This window comes from Tyto alba, unplaced genomic scaffold (genome assembly GCF_018691265.1).
Source record: "Tyto alba isolate M040663 unplaced genomic scaffold, T.alba_DEE_v4.0 Super-Scaffold_42, whole genome shotgun sequence".
Classification (NCBI taxonomy): Eukaryota; Metazoa; Chordata; class Aves; order Strigiformes; family Tytonidae; genus Tyto; species Tyto alba.
Genome location: NW_024881318.1, coordinates 30,660,769 through 30,677,493, shown reverse-complemented (window position 1 = coordinate 30,677,493; position 16,725 = coordinate 30,660,769). Strand labels below are relative to the sequence as shown.

At 39.2% G+C, this 16,725-nt stretch overlaps 1 protein-coding gene across 1 annotated transcript in view; it reads right to left on the bottom strand.

Moving 5' to 3' along the window:
- Positions 1 to 16,725, bottom strand: part of ANKRD31 (ankyrin repeat domain 31) — a 72,168-nt gene that overhangs the window by 40,632 nt on the left and 14,811 nt on the right. Inside the window, exons 7-11 of the mRNA XM_032986254.2 lie at positions 11,071 to 11,345; positions 10,631 to 10,758; positions 7,850 to 8,029; positions 3,532 to 3,674; positions 983 to 1,127 (exon numbers count right to left, since the gene is read on the bottom strand). Coding sequence (XP_032842145.2) covers positions 983 to 1,127; positions 3,532 to 3,674; positions 7,850 to 8,029; positions 10,631 to 10,758; positions 11,071 to 11,345 — 871 coding nt within the window. The remainder of the gene's footprint in view (positions 1 to 982; positions 1,128 to 3,531; positions 3,675 to 7,849; positions 8,030 to 10,630; positions 10,759 to 11,070; positions 11,346 to 16,725) is intronic.

The following is a 16,725-nucleotide window of genomic DNA, read 5'->3' as shown; positions in this document are numbered from 1 at the left end:
GACCATCCTATTATTGAAAAACATAAAACTCTGGTGGTGACACCAGTCACGGAGCCATGTATTAATAGACTGGGTCTGTCTATTTCTTCCAATGTTGCTGCCTGCAACTGGAAGGACAGAGGAAAATATTACCTGTGTGCCAGATTCCCTTACCAACTGTCCCAAGGCCCTGAAGACTCTTTAGATTGCCATTGTACTACATGTTGCGGCTTCATTACCACTCACATGGAAGAGCAATAATGGATAATAGTCAAAAGCTGTGGACTCCTTCCAGACTTAAACATGCCATAGCCCACACTGGCCCAGTCATGTCCAAAAGTCCAGATTCTAACTCTAATGAAGACTTTTCTTGTGGCACTTCTTTGTACCTGGCCCTGATCAAGCAGCCTCTTCTCAACCTTCTTCTTAACTTAGTTCCTAAGACTCTACAAGATCCAACACCTGCCTTAGTCAAAATATTCACCTACCAACCCCTTGCAAACTCATTAGCGATTTCCTACAGTAATATTACCCCAGCCCACCCCTAACACTAGCAGTTAAGAATATGCAGTTAAGTCTTGGCAATCACTAAGATGTAGATCTAATCCTAGATCCTCTGCTTTTCATCTTATGTATCCTTCAAAATTGAGCCTCTATGCCAGTTTAGAAGCAAATTTCATCCCTAGCTCTAAACCATACCTCAACGATCAGCAAGTCCAACCATGCCTCATCTTACATTTAAATAGGCAACAATTATTGTACTTCACATCTTCATTTCAAATTTGAAGGTAGCTCCAGCCAAAGAAAAAGCTGGACATCATTATCCTTTATATACTTTGTCTATGTGCAGCAACTGTGATGAGTAAAGAGTGCTCACCTGTACTCAGGCATCAGAAAGTGAAGCCCATGGAATTACTAGCAGTAATTAAGGAAATAGAGTGAAACAGGTGTTCTGAATTTCTCCATTGAGTGGTGCTGGTATGTCACGATAATTCTCTCCTACCTGACACTGAATGTCTTCTGAATTTTTCTACATAGCTTTTAAGCAGTTTCCTCATAGACGAGTCAGAAACTTCTTCTAATGCACACCTTCCCATCTTATTTTTTAATAAGGGATCAGCTCCATACCAAAGTAATAACTCTGCCACCTAGAAAAATAAGTTTTTCAGATTGTTTCATTTATGACAGTATTTTCCAAATTCCTTCTTTATAGAGGCTTCTCTTTCTTGTACTCGGCAACGTGAAGAACTAAACCAACTCTAAGCCCTACGACAAATAATCCCTCTCTATTCTAGTTAATATACTTCAAACATTCCCCTAGATGCATCATTATCCTATAGTCTTATTATTTTAATTTTTAGAAATTCATTTCAGTTATTCAATCTGATGCCATTAAGCCAAGGTCTCCCAAAATATAGGGTAGGATTCATTCCAACCCCCCAACCCTCCCCAGCTCTTAATTGGTGGAAAATAAGAGGTGAGTTTAGGGTATGAGTCAGCTTATCTATTTAGAATATCTACTTTAGGAGAAAATAAATTGATATTCTAAATAGCTTTGACAGCTATTTCAGATGTACAACATCCATCTGGTCAAATGAAACCCACTCAGATGGGCCTACCAACATTATGATTTCTATACAAATACAAAGTCTGATTCTGTCATTATTCAATAAATTATCACTTCAGCAAAATATTCCATCTACTTCTGCAGAATGCTTCTTCAAGACATGTGAAATTTACAATCTGATTACTTCCTTTCTGTGTGTAACCCTGCAATCTTATTCCAGCACTAGTGTGGTTTTACTTGTACCTCTGCCTTTCTCTCATCAGGTTATCATTTCAGACTGAGCTTGACTCACATCCTTCACCCATGTGTTTAAAGTCTCTCAATACTTCTAAACAGATTGCTACTCAGAAAATTGCTAGTGAAGTTTTCTCAGTTCATACATTCACCTAACAACAGAGCAAATAAAAAACAGTTCAATTCACAGCAAAAACCCTCTTGGCTTTCACAAGTTGTCCCAAATCTATGGATTTGTTTCAGTGAGTAATGTTGAGAACTCTTCTTCCTTAATGAGATCCTTAGCTACACATCATACTCTCCCCTTAACTGTACTATTAGAAAGTCTTTCATATGCTTATCATTTTTTCTGAAATAAGAAATTAATTCTGCCAAATTGCAGGTGCAGAAAGGGATAAAGCAATCAAAAGGTGTTTCCAATCTACAATAACATCATCACACAGAGCAGCTTTGAAAGAAACAGCTCCAAATACTATGTTACCAAAAGTCATATTACTGAATCACTATCACTATTTTATTGGTAGTCAGAAGCAACACAAATAAAGTCTGACAGACCACTGCAGAGATAGAACTATATTGCTCCTGCATAAACACAGGGCCACCATGTAGTACCATTCCCTGTGGGTGTACCAGCTCACATAACTTGAACACAGCTCTGTGTTGAACAGTGTTGGTGTGCCCCAAGTGACCTAGTTGAGATCAGTGTTCTTGCAATAACATTCAAGTTGCTGACCCCTAAATATTACTTGTGGAGATGCAGTCCTTCATGCATAACCATGGACATGGTGTCTTAGGTACTTTCACAGAACTTAGAAAGATTTCATGAACTTGCAAGTCTGTTATCCACAAGCTGAAAACCAACCTTGGGGATCTCAAGTCTCAGAGAAAATTATTAACCAAAAAGTCCACCCTTCCTCTTTGCTCCAAGGAGACTTAGGGAGAAGCAGATTAAGTCTTCTCTCAGTTGTGAAACAGAAAGAGAGCAAATGTTTAGGGATAAAACTTATTACACCCCACAAGAAAAGTTCTAAAATCTTGGAATTCAATAAATATTAGGCAGCATATGCGCACTTCTAGAGAAAGAAACAGGAAGCAGCTAAAAGGGACATACAGAACTCCCACATAAGTCCGGGCCATGCTAGAAACATGCACAAACAGACAGCCAGAGGCAACCACTGCCAGATTGAAAGAGGATCCACAATTCAGACAGAGTCTTATGAAACCACAGTATCTGGCAACAAAACTTATAATTAATTCATATTTGACTATTCAGTTGACTTTCTGTTTAAGACCGTACAAAATATAAAGCTATGTCTCTATAACTCTCCGTGCTATGTGTTAATACACAAAAAATGTCTGTGCATGGGTGTGGCTCCATATCATTCATGCATGTTTACTAAATCATGAAACAAAGTTATTAAAACTCCAGAAGACTGTTCAGGCCATGAATTATTCTGTAAAGTGATTATAAAATAAGTGAAACAAGTAGTATTAAACAGTAGCAACCTATTCCTCAGTACTTCAGTCACTATCCTAAGCCGTTAGTAAAATAATTTATTTCTGCTTTTGGACAAATCTTGTAAGGCATGGAATGGTTTGAATAGAAATTGGGCAGAAATTACTTGCAAGCTCCTGAATTTACCCATAATCTGAAAATACCAGACACATGTAAAAAGATTTTGTGACCTGCTAGACCCAACAACAATAATTTCTATTCATAAACCATAATTTGTGTTCAATTTGGAATATACCTTATAGTGGCCTTCTTCAACTGCTTCTTGCAATGGTGTTATTTGTTCATTTCCTCTAGCATTAACATCAGCTCCTGCTTTCAAAAGTTCATTTGCTATCCCATAAAAGCCTTCCACACTTGCTTTATGTAGTGCAGTCCAGCCTACAAAAACGAAAACCATGTATTTCACATTTGGGTTAAATAAGTCAGTTTTAGGTTGTCTGTTTGATAAATATTTCAGAGAGTATACTGAAAAGGTAAAAACTGACGCATTTTACAGTAAGTTGTATGAAGAAATACTTATGAAAAAGTCACAAGGATTAGGAGATTTCATTCTTTTGTCAAAATTTGCACTGATTGAGGAACCGGGTGCTGCTGTAACAACATTAGTTTTAGATTTGATAGTTCTGTTATGAAAGATGAGAATAAAAATGATTCCACCCACATTGTAGTAATTTATCCCCAAATAAAACATATGTACTATTTTAAGAACAATATCAATTTTCATGGCACTCTTTTATTTACATAGCTATGCTGAAGAGGGTAAGCAAGAAAGAAGAGACAAAATAAAGACCTGGAGTCTTTTTTGCCAAATAAAAATGTTTTTTAAGACTATTCAAGAATGGTTTGAGTGTCCAAAGCAAGCAATGAAAAAACCTTACTGAAATTCTATATTCATTCCCAGCTATACAGAGTAAACCAAGATACAAGCTTCATTACCCACAGAACAATTATGCTCCATGAAGGAGGTGTTGAGGAAAAGTAGAAGATGGAATGTAAGTCTTTGAACTGGGGTTAGCATAGCCTTATATTAGCTCTTTAAAGATGCATTATGTGACAGTTTTTTGTATGGTGAGAAATGTAAGGGAAAAAGAGAGAGGATCTTCCATTTCCTATCTTCCAGCTCTCAAATCAGCATGCCCTCCAGAAGACCTTGCTGGACAGCCTTACTCTTCAACTATCTTCCATCCTCAGAAGGTTGTCTGGACCTAATTCACATATTAAATATGAGACTGCTCTTACTGAAACTGTACTACTTCCATTAAGCAAAATTATCTTAATTTCATTGGAATGAGAAACTCTTGACGCTCTCTTATACACCACACATCCCAGAATAGTGTATACTTGTAGAGAATTGTGTTTATTATGGGCACAGGATGTTGCAACAGGTTGTCCAAAAATTTTGTGCTATTAGGCTTTACTCCCAATGCCTGAAATCCAACTAAGTTTTAACTACATTGTCTGGTGTTGACAGTGCTTCAAGATGAATGTTTTTTAACAGTAGCACCTGTAAAATATTTTACTTGCATTTTATGCAGCGTATTTCATTAAGAAATTCTAGTAACTCCATATTCTGAAGCAAAAGCTTGAAATCTGCTAAAGAGAGGATAAAAAAGGTTCACTTAGTCACCTACTTCTCCTGCAGTAAAAAACATCCTCTAGCTGATATACTAATAAGTCCCTGAAAAATTGAACCTGCAACATGTTCAATTGACAATCGTTAGAGTTTAGCAACATAATTCTCCAAGGACACTGGGCATGCTCCAGACCAAGGAGAAACACAAGTTTCATTTCAACTGTTTTTCAGCTCCCTCAAGGCACTATGAATCAAGACTCAAGCTGAAAGCACAGAGGATATCCCTACTATGCTATCCATACCCCATGCGCTGATGTCCAGGAAATAAAATGAGAAAAAAAAATGCAAAAGAATCCAAGAACTCAGTAAGGTACTGAAGCGGAGTACTGTAGTACAGGAATAAGGAGAAATACTAGACTAAGTGTCCTGGGTTTGAGTGAGTGGTGGGGTTTATTGGTAGCAGGGGCGGGGGCTATAGGGGTGGCTCGTATGAGTAGCTTCTTGAAGCTCCCCTAGCCCCAAGTCGTCCCCACCTCTGCACGAAAACTGAGCCAATCAGCTGCACCTCTGCAATAAGATATTTAAGAAGGGACCTGGTGAGGAGGAGTCGGACTTGTGAGGAGGAGTTGCGGCACCTGCGTGAACACCAAGGTCAGTGGAGGAACGGAGGAAGAAAGGAGGGGGGAGGTGTGCTGGAGCAGAGACCCTCCTGTATCCTGTGGTGATATGGCAGGGCGGCCCCCCCTGCCACCCATGGAGGTCTACGGTGGAGCAGAGACTGATTTACGGCCTGTGTTTTATTTCATATGGCTGATCAAGGTGCTGTGCCCGAAAAAGGCTGGGATTTTCTGAGAAAAGGTAGACCCTGCTGTTGTATTTCAGCACTGGGAGGATTGCAGCATGCAGGGGTGTTCCATGCTGGAGCAGCTCAGATAGGGCTGCAGCCGTGGGAGGGAATCCAGTTGGAGAAAGTTGGTGACCCACAACAGAGCAGTGTGGGGAATGCTGCGGCCCATGGGAGGGACTCACGTTGGAGAAAGTTTGTGGAGAACTGTCTCCTGTGGGAGGGGGACCATGATGGAGCAGGGGAAGAAGTTCCAGAAGCTCCCCCCACTGAAGATGGAAGAAGAGGCAACACTGACTGCACCCCCCATTCCCTGCCCCTGCGCCACTGGGGGAGGAGGTAGAGATATCGGGAGCAGAGCTGAGCCCGGGAAGAAGGGAGGGGTGGGGGGAAGGTGTTCTCAGGATGTGGCAATGCTTCTCACTGTCCTACTCTGTTACATGTTGTTAGTGTCTGTAATAAATGTATGTTCTTTTTTAATTCCCCTAATGAGTCTGCCTTTTGCTCATGACCCTAATGGGTGATCTGCCCCTCCCAGTCCTATCTCGAATCCCAAGCCTGGCTCATTTGTCCGTTCTTGTTGCCGTTAGAGAAGGGGGAGTGAGTGGCTACATGGTGTCTGGCTGCTGACCAGGCTCAGACCACGACACTAAAATATGGATAATTACTGGTGGAAGGCTTTAAAGGAAGAGAAAAGGCACAGAGGCAGAATATAATAATTAGCACAATGATTCCCAAACAAAGTAAGATGAAAGAGCATTTCAAAATGGCAACTCTATTTCTTTCTGATTACACCTTCCTCCCTGAAAAAGAAAGAAATAGGGTCAGGTCATCCTCTCATCTCTTCAAGGACTTCAATTAAAGCATATTTTGTGCAATTGTGCTCTTTTTGCACCAAAAAATAGCAGCCGGAGTCTGGGGGATGAAGAAACAAAGGCCCAGCAAAACGTGAAAAAGCAGAAAAAGGAAGCAGCTGTGAGGCCAAAAACTGGAACCAGTGCACTTTAGTACACTTGCCCACAGAGGCTGCAGCTGAATGCACACTATCAATGTCACTCTGTTGTCAGCAGGTGGCTTTGAAACCCACCAACAAATAATTTTCTGATCTACCTTTAGCACATTATGAGTCACTCTGTTAGCTCAAACACCAGAGTCCTATGCTATAAAAGTCTGAAATTTTCTGCTTACCCCATCTATCTCTCAATACATTGCAGAAGACAGAGAACTTCTACTTTATTTTTGGTCTGTTACACGCCTACATTATGCAATAGTCTTTAACTGCAGAACACTTTTTTTTTGTTCCCACGGAACAGCTGTGAAATCCTTGCCACTGCACAGGATGGAAACACTCTAAGAATGAATCCAAGTTTTCTACCAAATGAGTCAGCTGTCTGTGAAACCATTTTCTCTTTTGTTATGGAAGTTTATCAGAGCCTAATGGATAAGACAGGGAACTGCAAAATAAAGAACAAGAGTCTTACTTTTGAAACAACCAATTGATACTTTTGGGTGTGGCAATGTTTTTGACACAGAGTATCACACATGAAGCTGGGTAAGGTGGATTGCTTCAATCAAAACATTCACAAATGGTCACTATTTGTCATTCTTCGTTTTTGGTGCCCAAGATGAAGTAAAAATGCAAAATATTAAGTACTCACAACTTTACAAGACAAAAGCATTGCTAAATTATGAAGCTACAACTTCCTTTAAGATTCAAGAGGCAAAATCAGAGTCCCTGAAAAATTAAACTGGAAAATCTAAACCTTGGCATGTCAAGCTGGTCACTAAAATGGACCAAAACCAATCTTTAAGATCCATTACATTATTTAATCAAGGGACTGTTCGTGATAAGCAAGCACAGGATTGTTGTATTAAGGCTAAGTAAACTTAATTGCATCACTTAGTAATTTTTAAGTGCTTTTTCTGCAAAATTTTCTTTTTTAATATACTTTTGTACATAGGTCTATATATTTTCTCATGAACAAGTATCAAGTTAAAACAATAAAAATTTAATAATCTACTGACTAGTCATAAACCTACAGTCTTGTCCACTGCACAAACTTGTAATATGCATTTTTATTAGTTATAGGTAGATACTTGTTTTGAAAATAGCATTTTAATACAATTGCAACTTACCAGAATAATCCTGAACATTTACATTTCCACCGGCTTTTATTATGTTACGTACAAGGTTTACATCCTGATGAACAACAGCTTTATGCAGTAAGGTCTCACCATAAATATTCCTCCTATTGATTAGTGAAAGTGAAATGTGGCAAACAGGATTTACAGAATTCCTACTAAAGGGTTCTTGTCCTGAAAAATAACGTAAAAGATCTGTTGAACAGAAGAATATCTTTCCTCTATTATTTTTGCTTCACTTTGCATTACAGTAAATAAACAGTCTTCCTGGAGAAAAAGCACTCATTTAATCTAGTAGAAATCAGTATCTCAAAAAACCCATTACCGATTAAATAATAATAGTACCATTCAATAAAAGACACTATAGTGAATTCCATAACAAAACTCCAACTGAAATCCAACAGACAGGAATAAGACTTTTTAAAAGTATGTTGAGTTTAGACTTTTTCCTGTTTAATGACATTTTTGCAAAGTGCATTGTTTCCCACTTGATGATAAAACTGCTATGCCAGGTTACAATTCATTACAAGATGAGCATTTCAATAGCTAGTCAGTTATTCAATAATTTTTATTTTTTTAAAAGTAAAATTTATCAGCAGTTCTTTTGTACTCATTTGTGTTTTAAAACCTCCACTTTGTAAGCAAGGAGTATTTACACTAGGATAGTGATTGAGATTAGCTCCCTCAGATTACTTTTCCCCATTACTTCACAACCAGCTCAGCCATTTCTGCTATGCATGTAAGGTGAACAGTTGCTTAGGAACACAAGGCTGAAAAGTAAAAAATAAAATGTAAAAGATACTATTTTAAAATTTTAGTTTAGTATTTTACAAAACAAATGCTATCTCCCATTATGCACTCATTCCATCTTGAGTGATATTATTTTCAATACATAGATGAGCTGTTCTGTATTTCACCAGCAGTGCCAATCCTGATCCCTTCATACTATGGGGAAGAGCATCCCAGCTCCTGCCTCTCCTGAAAACCAGGGAGGGAAGAAAGAAGGGAAGAAGGAAGGGACAGGAGGATGACCTGAAGGAAAGCACAATGCATGGCCTAGATTAACTGATCTACTAATGAAAACCCTTGGGGCAGCAGGCTATATACACTGCTCCTCTTCACAGACTGTAGCAGCTGTGGCTCACTGGCTCTAAAGCTCCACCCGGGTTTCAGAAACAGACGTTTTAAGTATCACCTTAAAACACATAGTTCTCCTAGAGCTGTAACACAAAGACTGATGCCTCTGCTGTTCTCTGCTGTTTTGTACATGGTGATATACTGCAAGCTCAGACTAATTCCCAACCTTCTTAAGTTTCTGACCCCATGTAGATTTTTAGAATCTAATAGGTAAGGGTTTACACAGGACCTTCCCTCAACTAACTGTCTTAACTGAGACAGTCCCTCTCCTCTATCTGTCCAGCCTTGCAAGACCTTAATCATTTAAGATACTGCAGTCCTCAGTCAAAGCTGGTCTAAACTAGCCAAGCAGTTCAGGAGGGATTAAACCTCACAGACATACACAGGAAAAGGCACAGGTTTATGTTACGCTTAACCCAATTTAAATTGTTACTTCAAGAGGACCTATTTCCCATCACTTCTACCTTGCCTTCCCTGGTGCTTTCCTTGTGCCTGACCTTGTGCAAAACAACTGATGCTTGCTGATCAAAACCGAAACTTTTCATTGGACTGTTTTTTCAGTGAATTACCAAACTAAGATGACTCACAGACTCTTGATTGCTAGGTCTGATGCAAAAGAGAGGTAAACTTGCTAGATTGGATTAATACAAAGCTACCTCTATAGGCAGTGTAACTCTTTCTGCAGAAATGATGCCAAGAAACAACCTTGTTTAATTACTGAAAGATAGTAAGTCAATATGAAATAGATGAGCAGTTAGTCATACAACTTTAAATCTCGTAAATATGGTGCTTCCACTGAGAATTAAAACCCTGTAAAACAGGTTTGTTTATAAGATCTATAATGCAGCTCTTACAGTTCAAACACTTCCAAACTTTGTAAGGCATTTAAATGATTGTAGGTGCACAGATAAATCCAGACTGAGCAGGCTTAAACGAAAAAAAACACTTTGTAAGACTCCAATCTTAAAGGTGTTGGAGTGACCACTTAAGTGAAGAAATTCTATATTCTCCTACATGCTTCCTCTGCAAGGCAAAGAATTTCTCTGCATGCATCTTCAAAGAATGAAAAATAGCAATCTTTCTCTCTGACAAAACACATACAAGGAAAAATACTTCAAAGAATGCTCCATGACCGTGATGATGAAGGCCCTACAATCCTATATTTAAAATAGACAGAATAACAACAGCAGGCATTCACAATAGTATAAGCTGGTTTGTACAGGTCAGTTCTTGGGGATGGCACTGCCTTCAGAATGATGTTGCACACAGAATACTAGATTATGGAAGTATACATAAATGTATATCAGGATCTACATTTTCACTCTGCATAAAAACATTTTTTCTTCTGCTTTTCAGAATGCACCATAATTTTTTCATATATAACACTATGATAAAAATTGTATCCTGAAAAAACTCTCATGATTTTGAAGGAGCATATGTAAACAAGTCAATTGCTATGTAGGTTTAAACAAGTGAGAGAAATTATCAATAACTTTTATTTTTAAAATTAATGTTTATAACACTTTTTAAAAAGAAATCTATGCCATTATATTGGAAAGGTTATGAATTATATTTGACTCAGTATAGTTGTTCAAATAAAAATATAGTATTTATGGTAAACATCAGAGAATATCTTACTCTGTCTGTTTTCGATTCTCTTGCTCCTTCTTCTCTGCTCAGGTTTTCCATCCTCACTCAGAATTAATTTTTGGCATCTGTTGATTTCTAGATCCTGCTTGTCTTTAGAAGTAGATGTCTGAATTTCACTGACAAGAGATTTGCTTAGAATCAACAAAAATATTCTCTATATAAATTGATGTTTATAGTAGAGCTAGGAATTTGAATATATTTGATTTTAAAAGGAAGGCTGTAATAGCATGCAAACATATAGGCTAGCTTAGGTAGTACTGCATAAAGAGCAAATCAGGAGAGAAACTAACTTTCAGATCTTTAAATAAAGGTAAAACCTTTACCTTTCAATCATTTAAAGTAATTCACATGAGTACTCTGTATGCATTATATTTATTACAGTAATTTAAAAAAAGAATTTACAAATATTATGCATGATTTTGTCATACTCAAAATCCTTAGCTTTGTTTCTTGTTGTACTGTCACTGTAAGACATCCTCTGCTGAGTGTCTTCTAGTATTTGGTGATGACTGGAAACATGATTTCTGTAACTTCTTGAGGAGGTCTCCCTTAACTGCATCTCTTTACTTGATGTTGTTTGGGCTGTATATGCACATGCTGCAGCCTCCACTGAATGTGGACTTCCCTCACCGGTTTGCTTTTCACTAGGAGTGGCACCCCAGTAATCTGAAACTACTTTCTCTCTCTGCTGATCACCCACAGGCTGTGACAAAAAAAGAAGTATCACAAGCAATTGGTAAGCATGCAGTTAAAACAAGGGCTGTGTATAAGAGCTTTGAGAACATTGTTTTATCAATTATACATGTGCTCACAGACAATGGAAGGGTTAAGTGAATAACTAGAATTCTACAGGTATGAGAGACAGAGGCTGCCATAGCAGAGGCACTCCTAAAGTAGTATGCCACAGCATGTGACCCTGGCAGAATGAGCCATGGGAATTAGGATACTCAGAATCACAACTTAAATAATAAATCTAGGCTGGCTGACAGAGAACAGAAGTTGTTACTATCTGAAAATCGTTTGGCTGGACATATGAAATGACTTAACAGATTCGTTTCAGTTTCCTATGGACATGCATTCCTGTCCTAAAAAATAAACTGATGTTTAAGACATCTTAAGCCAGTCCACTTTATCTCACTCTTGCACAGCCCAGAAATGTGCAAAAGATCAAGAACCATGTTTCACCAGAGGTCTGGTAACTCCCAGCTGAGAAGATATTTCAAAAGATGTACCACCCCTGAGCTACAGCCATGATGGAAGAGATTCACTTCACCTACCTTCAGCCTTCTAAAAATCAAGCATCTGTATGACACCAGGCATCCTCATTACCCCTACCACTGGCGAAAAGGAAGAGCTACTTTCAGAGATGATGGTGGTTCACTTTGTCCTAAGTTGTGCAAAGGGGTACCTAAATGACTGGTGTATACCAGAGGCTTATCTCTAACAGTAAGGGAGAGAAATCCCACCCTAAAGATATGTCATCACATGGCAGTTAATTTGAGTGACTGGAGTTTATTCACTGTTTTAGTCGAGTGAGTATGACCTGCTGCTGTGTATCACCCAAGTTCCTGAAACCTGGGTAGTCACTATCTTACTACACACTTGAGTAATGCTGAAAGCTCTTAGGACGCACCCTCAGCATATATACATACAAATTCTTCCACAGAGATGTGGGAGAACTTGTTAGTCCTTTCTTGGGACACAGATGTAAATGGAGGATTCACTGATTATTTTTTTAAATTTATATATTCAGTAGAGAGGCTACTGAAGAGGCAAATTGCATTCCCAGAAGTGGTCATTCCAGGTCAAGATATGATGCATGTTAACAAGGCAGTAGGGGAAAGCCAAGTATTTCCACTTACAAAACTGTCAATGCAGTACTTTCCATGGCATCACATCTGCTATGCAAGGAAGGTTAGAGAGGAAGGAGAAAATATTTCAAACAGAAGAAAAAGCCTCTTGCTTTGTAAGGGAACATATATTAAAATAAATGGGCAATCCAGCATCCTGATTGCATCTACAGGATATCACAGGCTATCCTCTTTTGGGTACTTGTTTCACCACAACAGGGACGAGAAAAGGCCGAGGTGAACAATATACTGTTAGAATGCAACCAGTTACTAAAAAATTAACTGGGATTTTTTTCCTCATTAAATTGTCTTCCTACTTTCCGCTTTCACGAACAAAAGATAGAGGCACAAAAAAATGCTAAATTCAATTAATTGACAAAAGGTTATAAATCCTCATCCCCAGAGGACCCTGTTTCACAATCTTAACTGCAATACTGAGTAAATCTATACATTAGGTTTCACACAGTTGTACTACAAATTTCAGAAATCAACGCTTTACTGAAAGTGCTTTGTAAGTTTTTATGGTTCTGAGAGAATTAGCCTAGAGACCTTTCAGCACCTTGAAATTAGCTACCTTTGTGGCACATTTTATTATGTACCATTAACACCACCAGCAAAAGAGAGAATTAGCTCACAGTCTTTGTATCCTTTATACCATTGTGAGGAAGCAAAGTAAAACCACCTAAATAGCTAGTTATATGTTGTTGATCATTGATTTGCAGTTCCAGATTATTCAAAGACAACATAGAGCTGAGCATCTGCTTCCAAGTTTACAAGGGCTGTCTACTACACTCTATAGCATAAACATACATCTCCTATCTTCTCTTTCCCTAAACAGGAAGAGACTATAGTACTGCTCTCCCTTCATGTTCCTCTCCAGATTTTTGCATTCATGTTGTTGAATCCAAATGACCTATTCCAGATCACCTTTACAGCACAGGATGTAACACTGTAGAGAGAACAGCATGGGGTAAGGGAAGAAAACAGAAAGATGGCTCACACGTTGTATCCATACATACTGTCTTCTTCAGGTGAAGACATGAACATAAAACCATCCTTCAGTTTTTTCAGTAAGTCTCACATAGCAAAATAAATACACATGTAAGAAATCCCTGTCCTTCTAGTCTACAGAAAAGACATAGCTATCATTTCTTTTGTCATACTTGGAAAGCATTTGTATGCTACACCAGTGAGAACTACGACAGCAGAAAACAGCATACCGTAGTCTGGAGGAAAAATAGAACCAGATGGGGTAGTAACCTAGAGTTGGAACTGGATGGTACATGCCAGCGTGCTACAATGAAATAACAGAATAGCGTTTTGGAAATTTCCTTGGAGAGAACAAGAGACATAGAAGATATACAGGGGGACCAGGAGGTTTTGAAACTCCAATGATTCTAGATTTCCACATCAGCCACTTAATTAACTTTACTAGGATTTCCCATCCCAGCAAGCTCGGACATTTTCGTAACATGGATATATCAAAACAGAAAAACACTATTGGACTTCTAAAACAAAACCAACTGACATGTATTAAACATGTAAATTACTGATGCCAGTTTATTCTTTGTTAAGATACACATCTCCAAGTAATTTGGCTATTCTATAAAGTATTTTATGATAAATATAAATTTTCACATATTAATGAAACTGTGTATATACTTGCTCATTTGCTGTCCTCTGCAAGTTAGATCCTTCTAAGGCTTTTATTTCTTCCACCTGAAATGCAGCAAGCTGAGGCTCAATCATGTTTGTTATTTGTGTACAGTCACCATCTAACTGGGGGATACTGTGTTCTGAATTTAACTGCTTTTTCTTGATGTTAAGACGTCTCTTATTTGGGACCGCAGGAGTGACAGACTGTACTACAGACAAGGCATTCAAAATTGTCACAAGGTAGGCACCACTGCTCTCATCTGCTGATGGATCAATGGAAAAAGCACGACCCTGACACTCTAACTTGTCAGGCAATAGGTTTAGAATTTTAAGACTCTCAGGATCACTGATGGATCTCAACAAATCACTGATTTCAAATTCACCAGTCTCTATACTCTGTTCAGTGAATGCTTCCATGAAAATCTCCCCTGGGGATCCCAGTGAAAGATCTGTATTGTTTGGGCAATGTTCTTTTACTCTGTTATCTGTGTCAATGATGGTCATGCAGGTCCTCTATCAATCTCCTAAAACATGCAGAAATATATATTGTGGTGTCTGTTCCTTTGTAACAGTTATTGGAACCTCCAGAAGGGAGGCTTATTTCTGGACAGGGATCTTAATTACCTAATTTCCCTGAAATCTAGATATTAAAAAAATTGTTTACAAATAGGAATGGAATGACTTTTTCTAAAAAGCATGTAATTAACATTCACTTTAGAAGTCATCCCCATATATATATATATATTTTATTTGTAATCTTTTAATAAACTAAAAGACTCAAAGCCTTCCCTAAAAACTCATACAATTTCTTAACAAGAGTTAGACTGAGGTTTCAGTTTCAAAAGTAGAGCACTTCAGCTGTTGACTTCCCTAGCAGTGAAAATACAGAGTCAGAAAGACTAAATCTGTTACAAAGTCAAAGATATTATGCCATTGCCCATGACTTACAGGTGTTAAACGGCTTTAAAAGGAAGGCATTAAAAAATTCTGTCACCTAGAAATAAAGAAAGTGAACATATTCACAATAATATAAAAAGCATAGCTAGTAAAATGCACTATATGAGTTTTGATTATCTGTTTATGTGGATCCTACACATGTATGGAGCATTTGTGCCTCACAAGCTTCAGTTCAAAACCTCAGGGGTGTGTTTGGAAACTGCACGTTTGAGTTTCCACACTGTCCTGGGTTTCAGTGAGTCGTGGATTTTTTTTGGCAGCAGGATAGGGGGCTACAGCGGTGCCTCCTATGATAAGCTTCTTGAAGCTCCCCTAGCCCCAAGTCGTCCCCACCTCTGCACGAAAACTGAGCCAATCAGCTGCACCTCTGCAATAAGATATTTAAGAAGGGACCTGGTGAGGAGGAGTCGGACTTGTGAGGAGGAGTTGCTGCAGCTGCGTGAACACCAAAGTCAGTGGAGGAACGGAGGAAGAAAGGAGGGGGGAGGTGTGCCGGAGCAGAGACCCCCCTGTATCCTGTGGTGAGACGGCAGGGCGACCCCCCCCTGCCACCCATGGAGGTCTGTGGTGGAGCAGACACTGATTTATTGCTGATGAGGGGCCTTGCATGTACATCTAAGATGTCTATGCTGAAAGGAGGCCAGGATTCTGTGGGAAGAAGCAGCTCCAGCTGTTGTAGTTCAGCGCTGGGAGGATTGCAGCATGCAGGGGTGTCCCATGCCAGAGCAGCTCGGGAAGGGCTGCAGCCCATGGGAGGGACTCCAGTTGGAGAAAGTTGCTGACCCACACTGGGACAGCTAGGGGAATGCTGCAGCATGTGGGAGGGACTCATGTCAGAAAAAGCTTGTGGAGGACTGTCTCCTGTGAGAGGGGGACCACACCGGAGCAGGGGAAAAAGTTCGGGAAGTTTCACCCCACCCAAAGATGGAAGAAGTGGCAGCACTGACTGCACCCCCCATTCCCTGCCCCCTGCGCTGCTAGGGGGAAGAGGTAGAGATATCTGAAGCAGAGCTGAGCCTGGGAAGAAGGGAGGGGTGTAGGAAGGTTTTTCAATATGTGGTAATGCTTCTCAATGTCCTACTCTGTCTGTATAGTGTTGTTGCTAGTGCCTGTAATGAACTTATGTTCTTTTTTTTCCTTCCCCTAATGAGTCTGCATTTTGCCCATGACCAAAATGAGTGATTTGCTCCTCCCTGTCCTATTTCGAATCCCAACCCTGGCTTATTTTCTCCTTCTCAGCATTGGGGGTGAAGGGGGGAGTGAGCGGCTGTGTGGTGCTCAGTTGCCCTCTGAGCTCAGACCATGAAACGCACTGAGTACAGAACCACAAAACTGTAACTGTTCTTGGATAAGTAATACTGCTCTTGTTTTTCTAATCATGTTGAACCACTTTGGACAGATGCACCCATTTTTCTATCAATTAATAGCTTTTCTATTTTTTTTTCTATTACTGCTTCAAATCCTTCTGCAGGAGAAAATCAGATGCCATTTGTACCAGATTACATTTGTATGTAATAGCGCTGTTGCTTAGTAATACTGGATCTTAAGGAAATCTCTTTCAATACATTTTTAGACTCTTGCTGCCAGCAAGTGGCAATACTGGGCAGTGCACAAATCCTT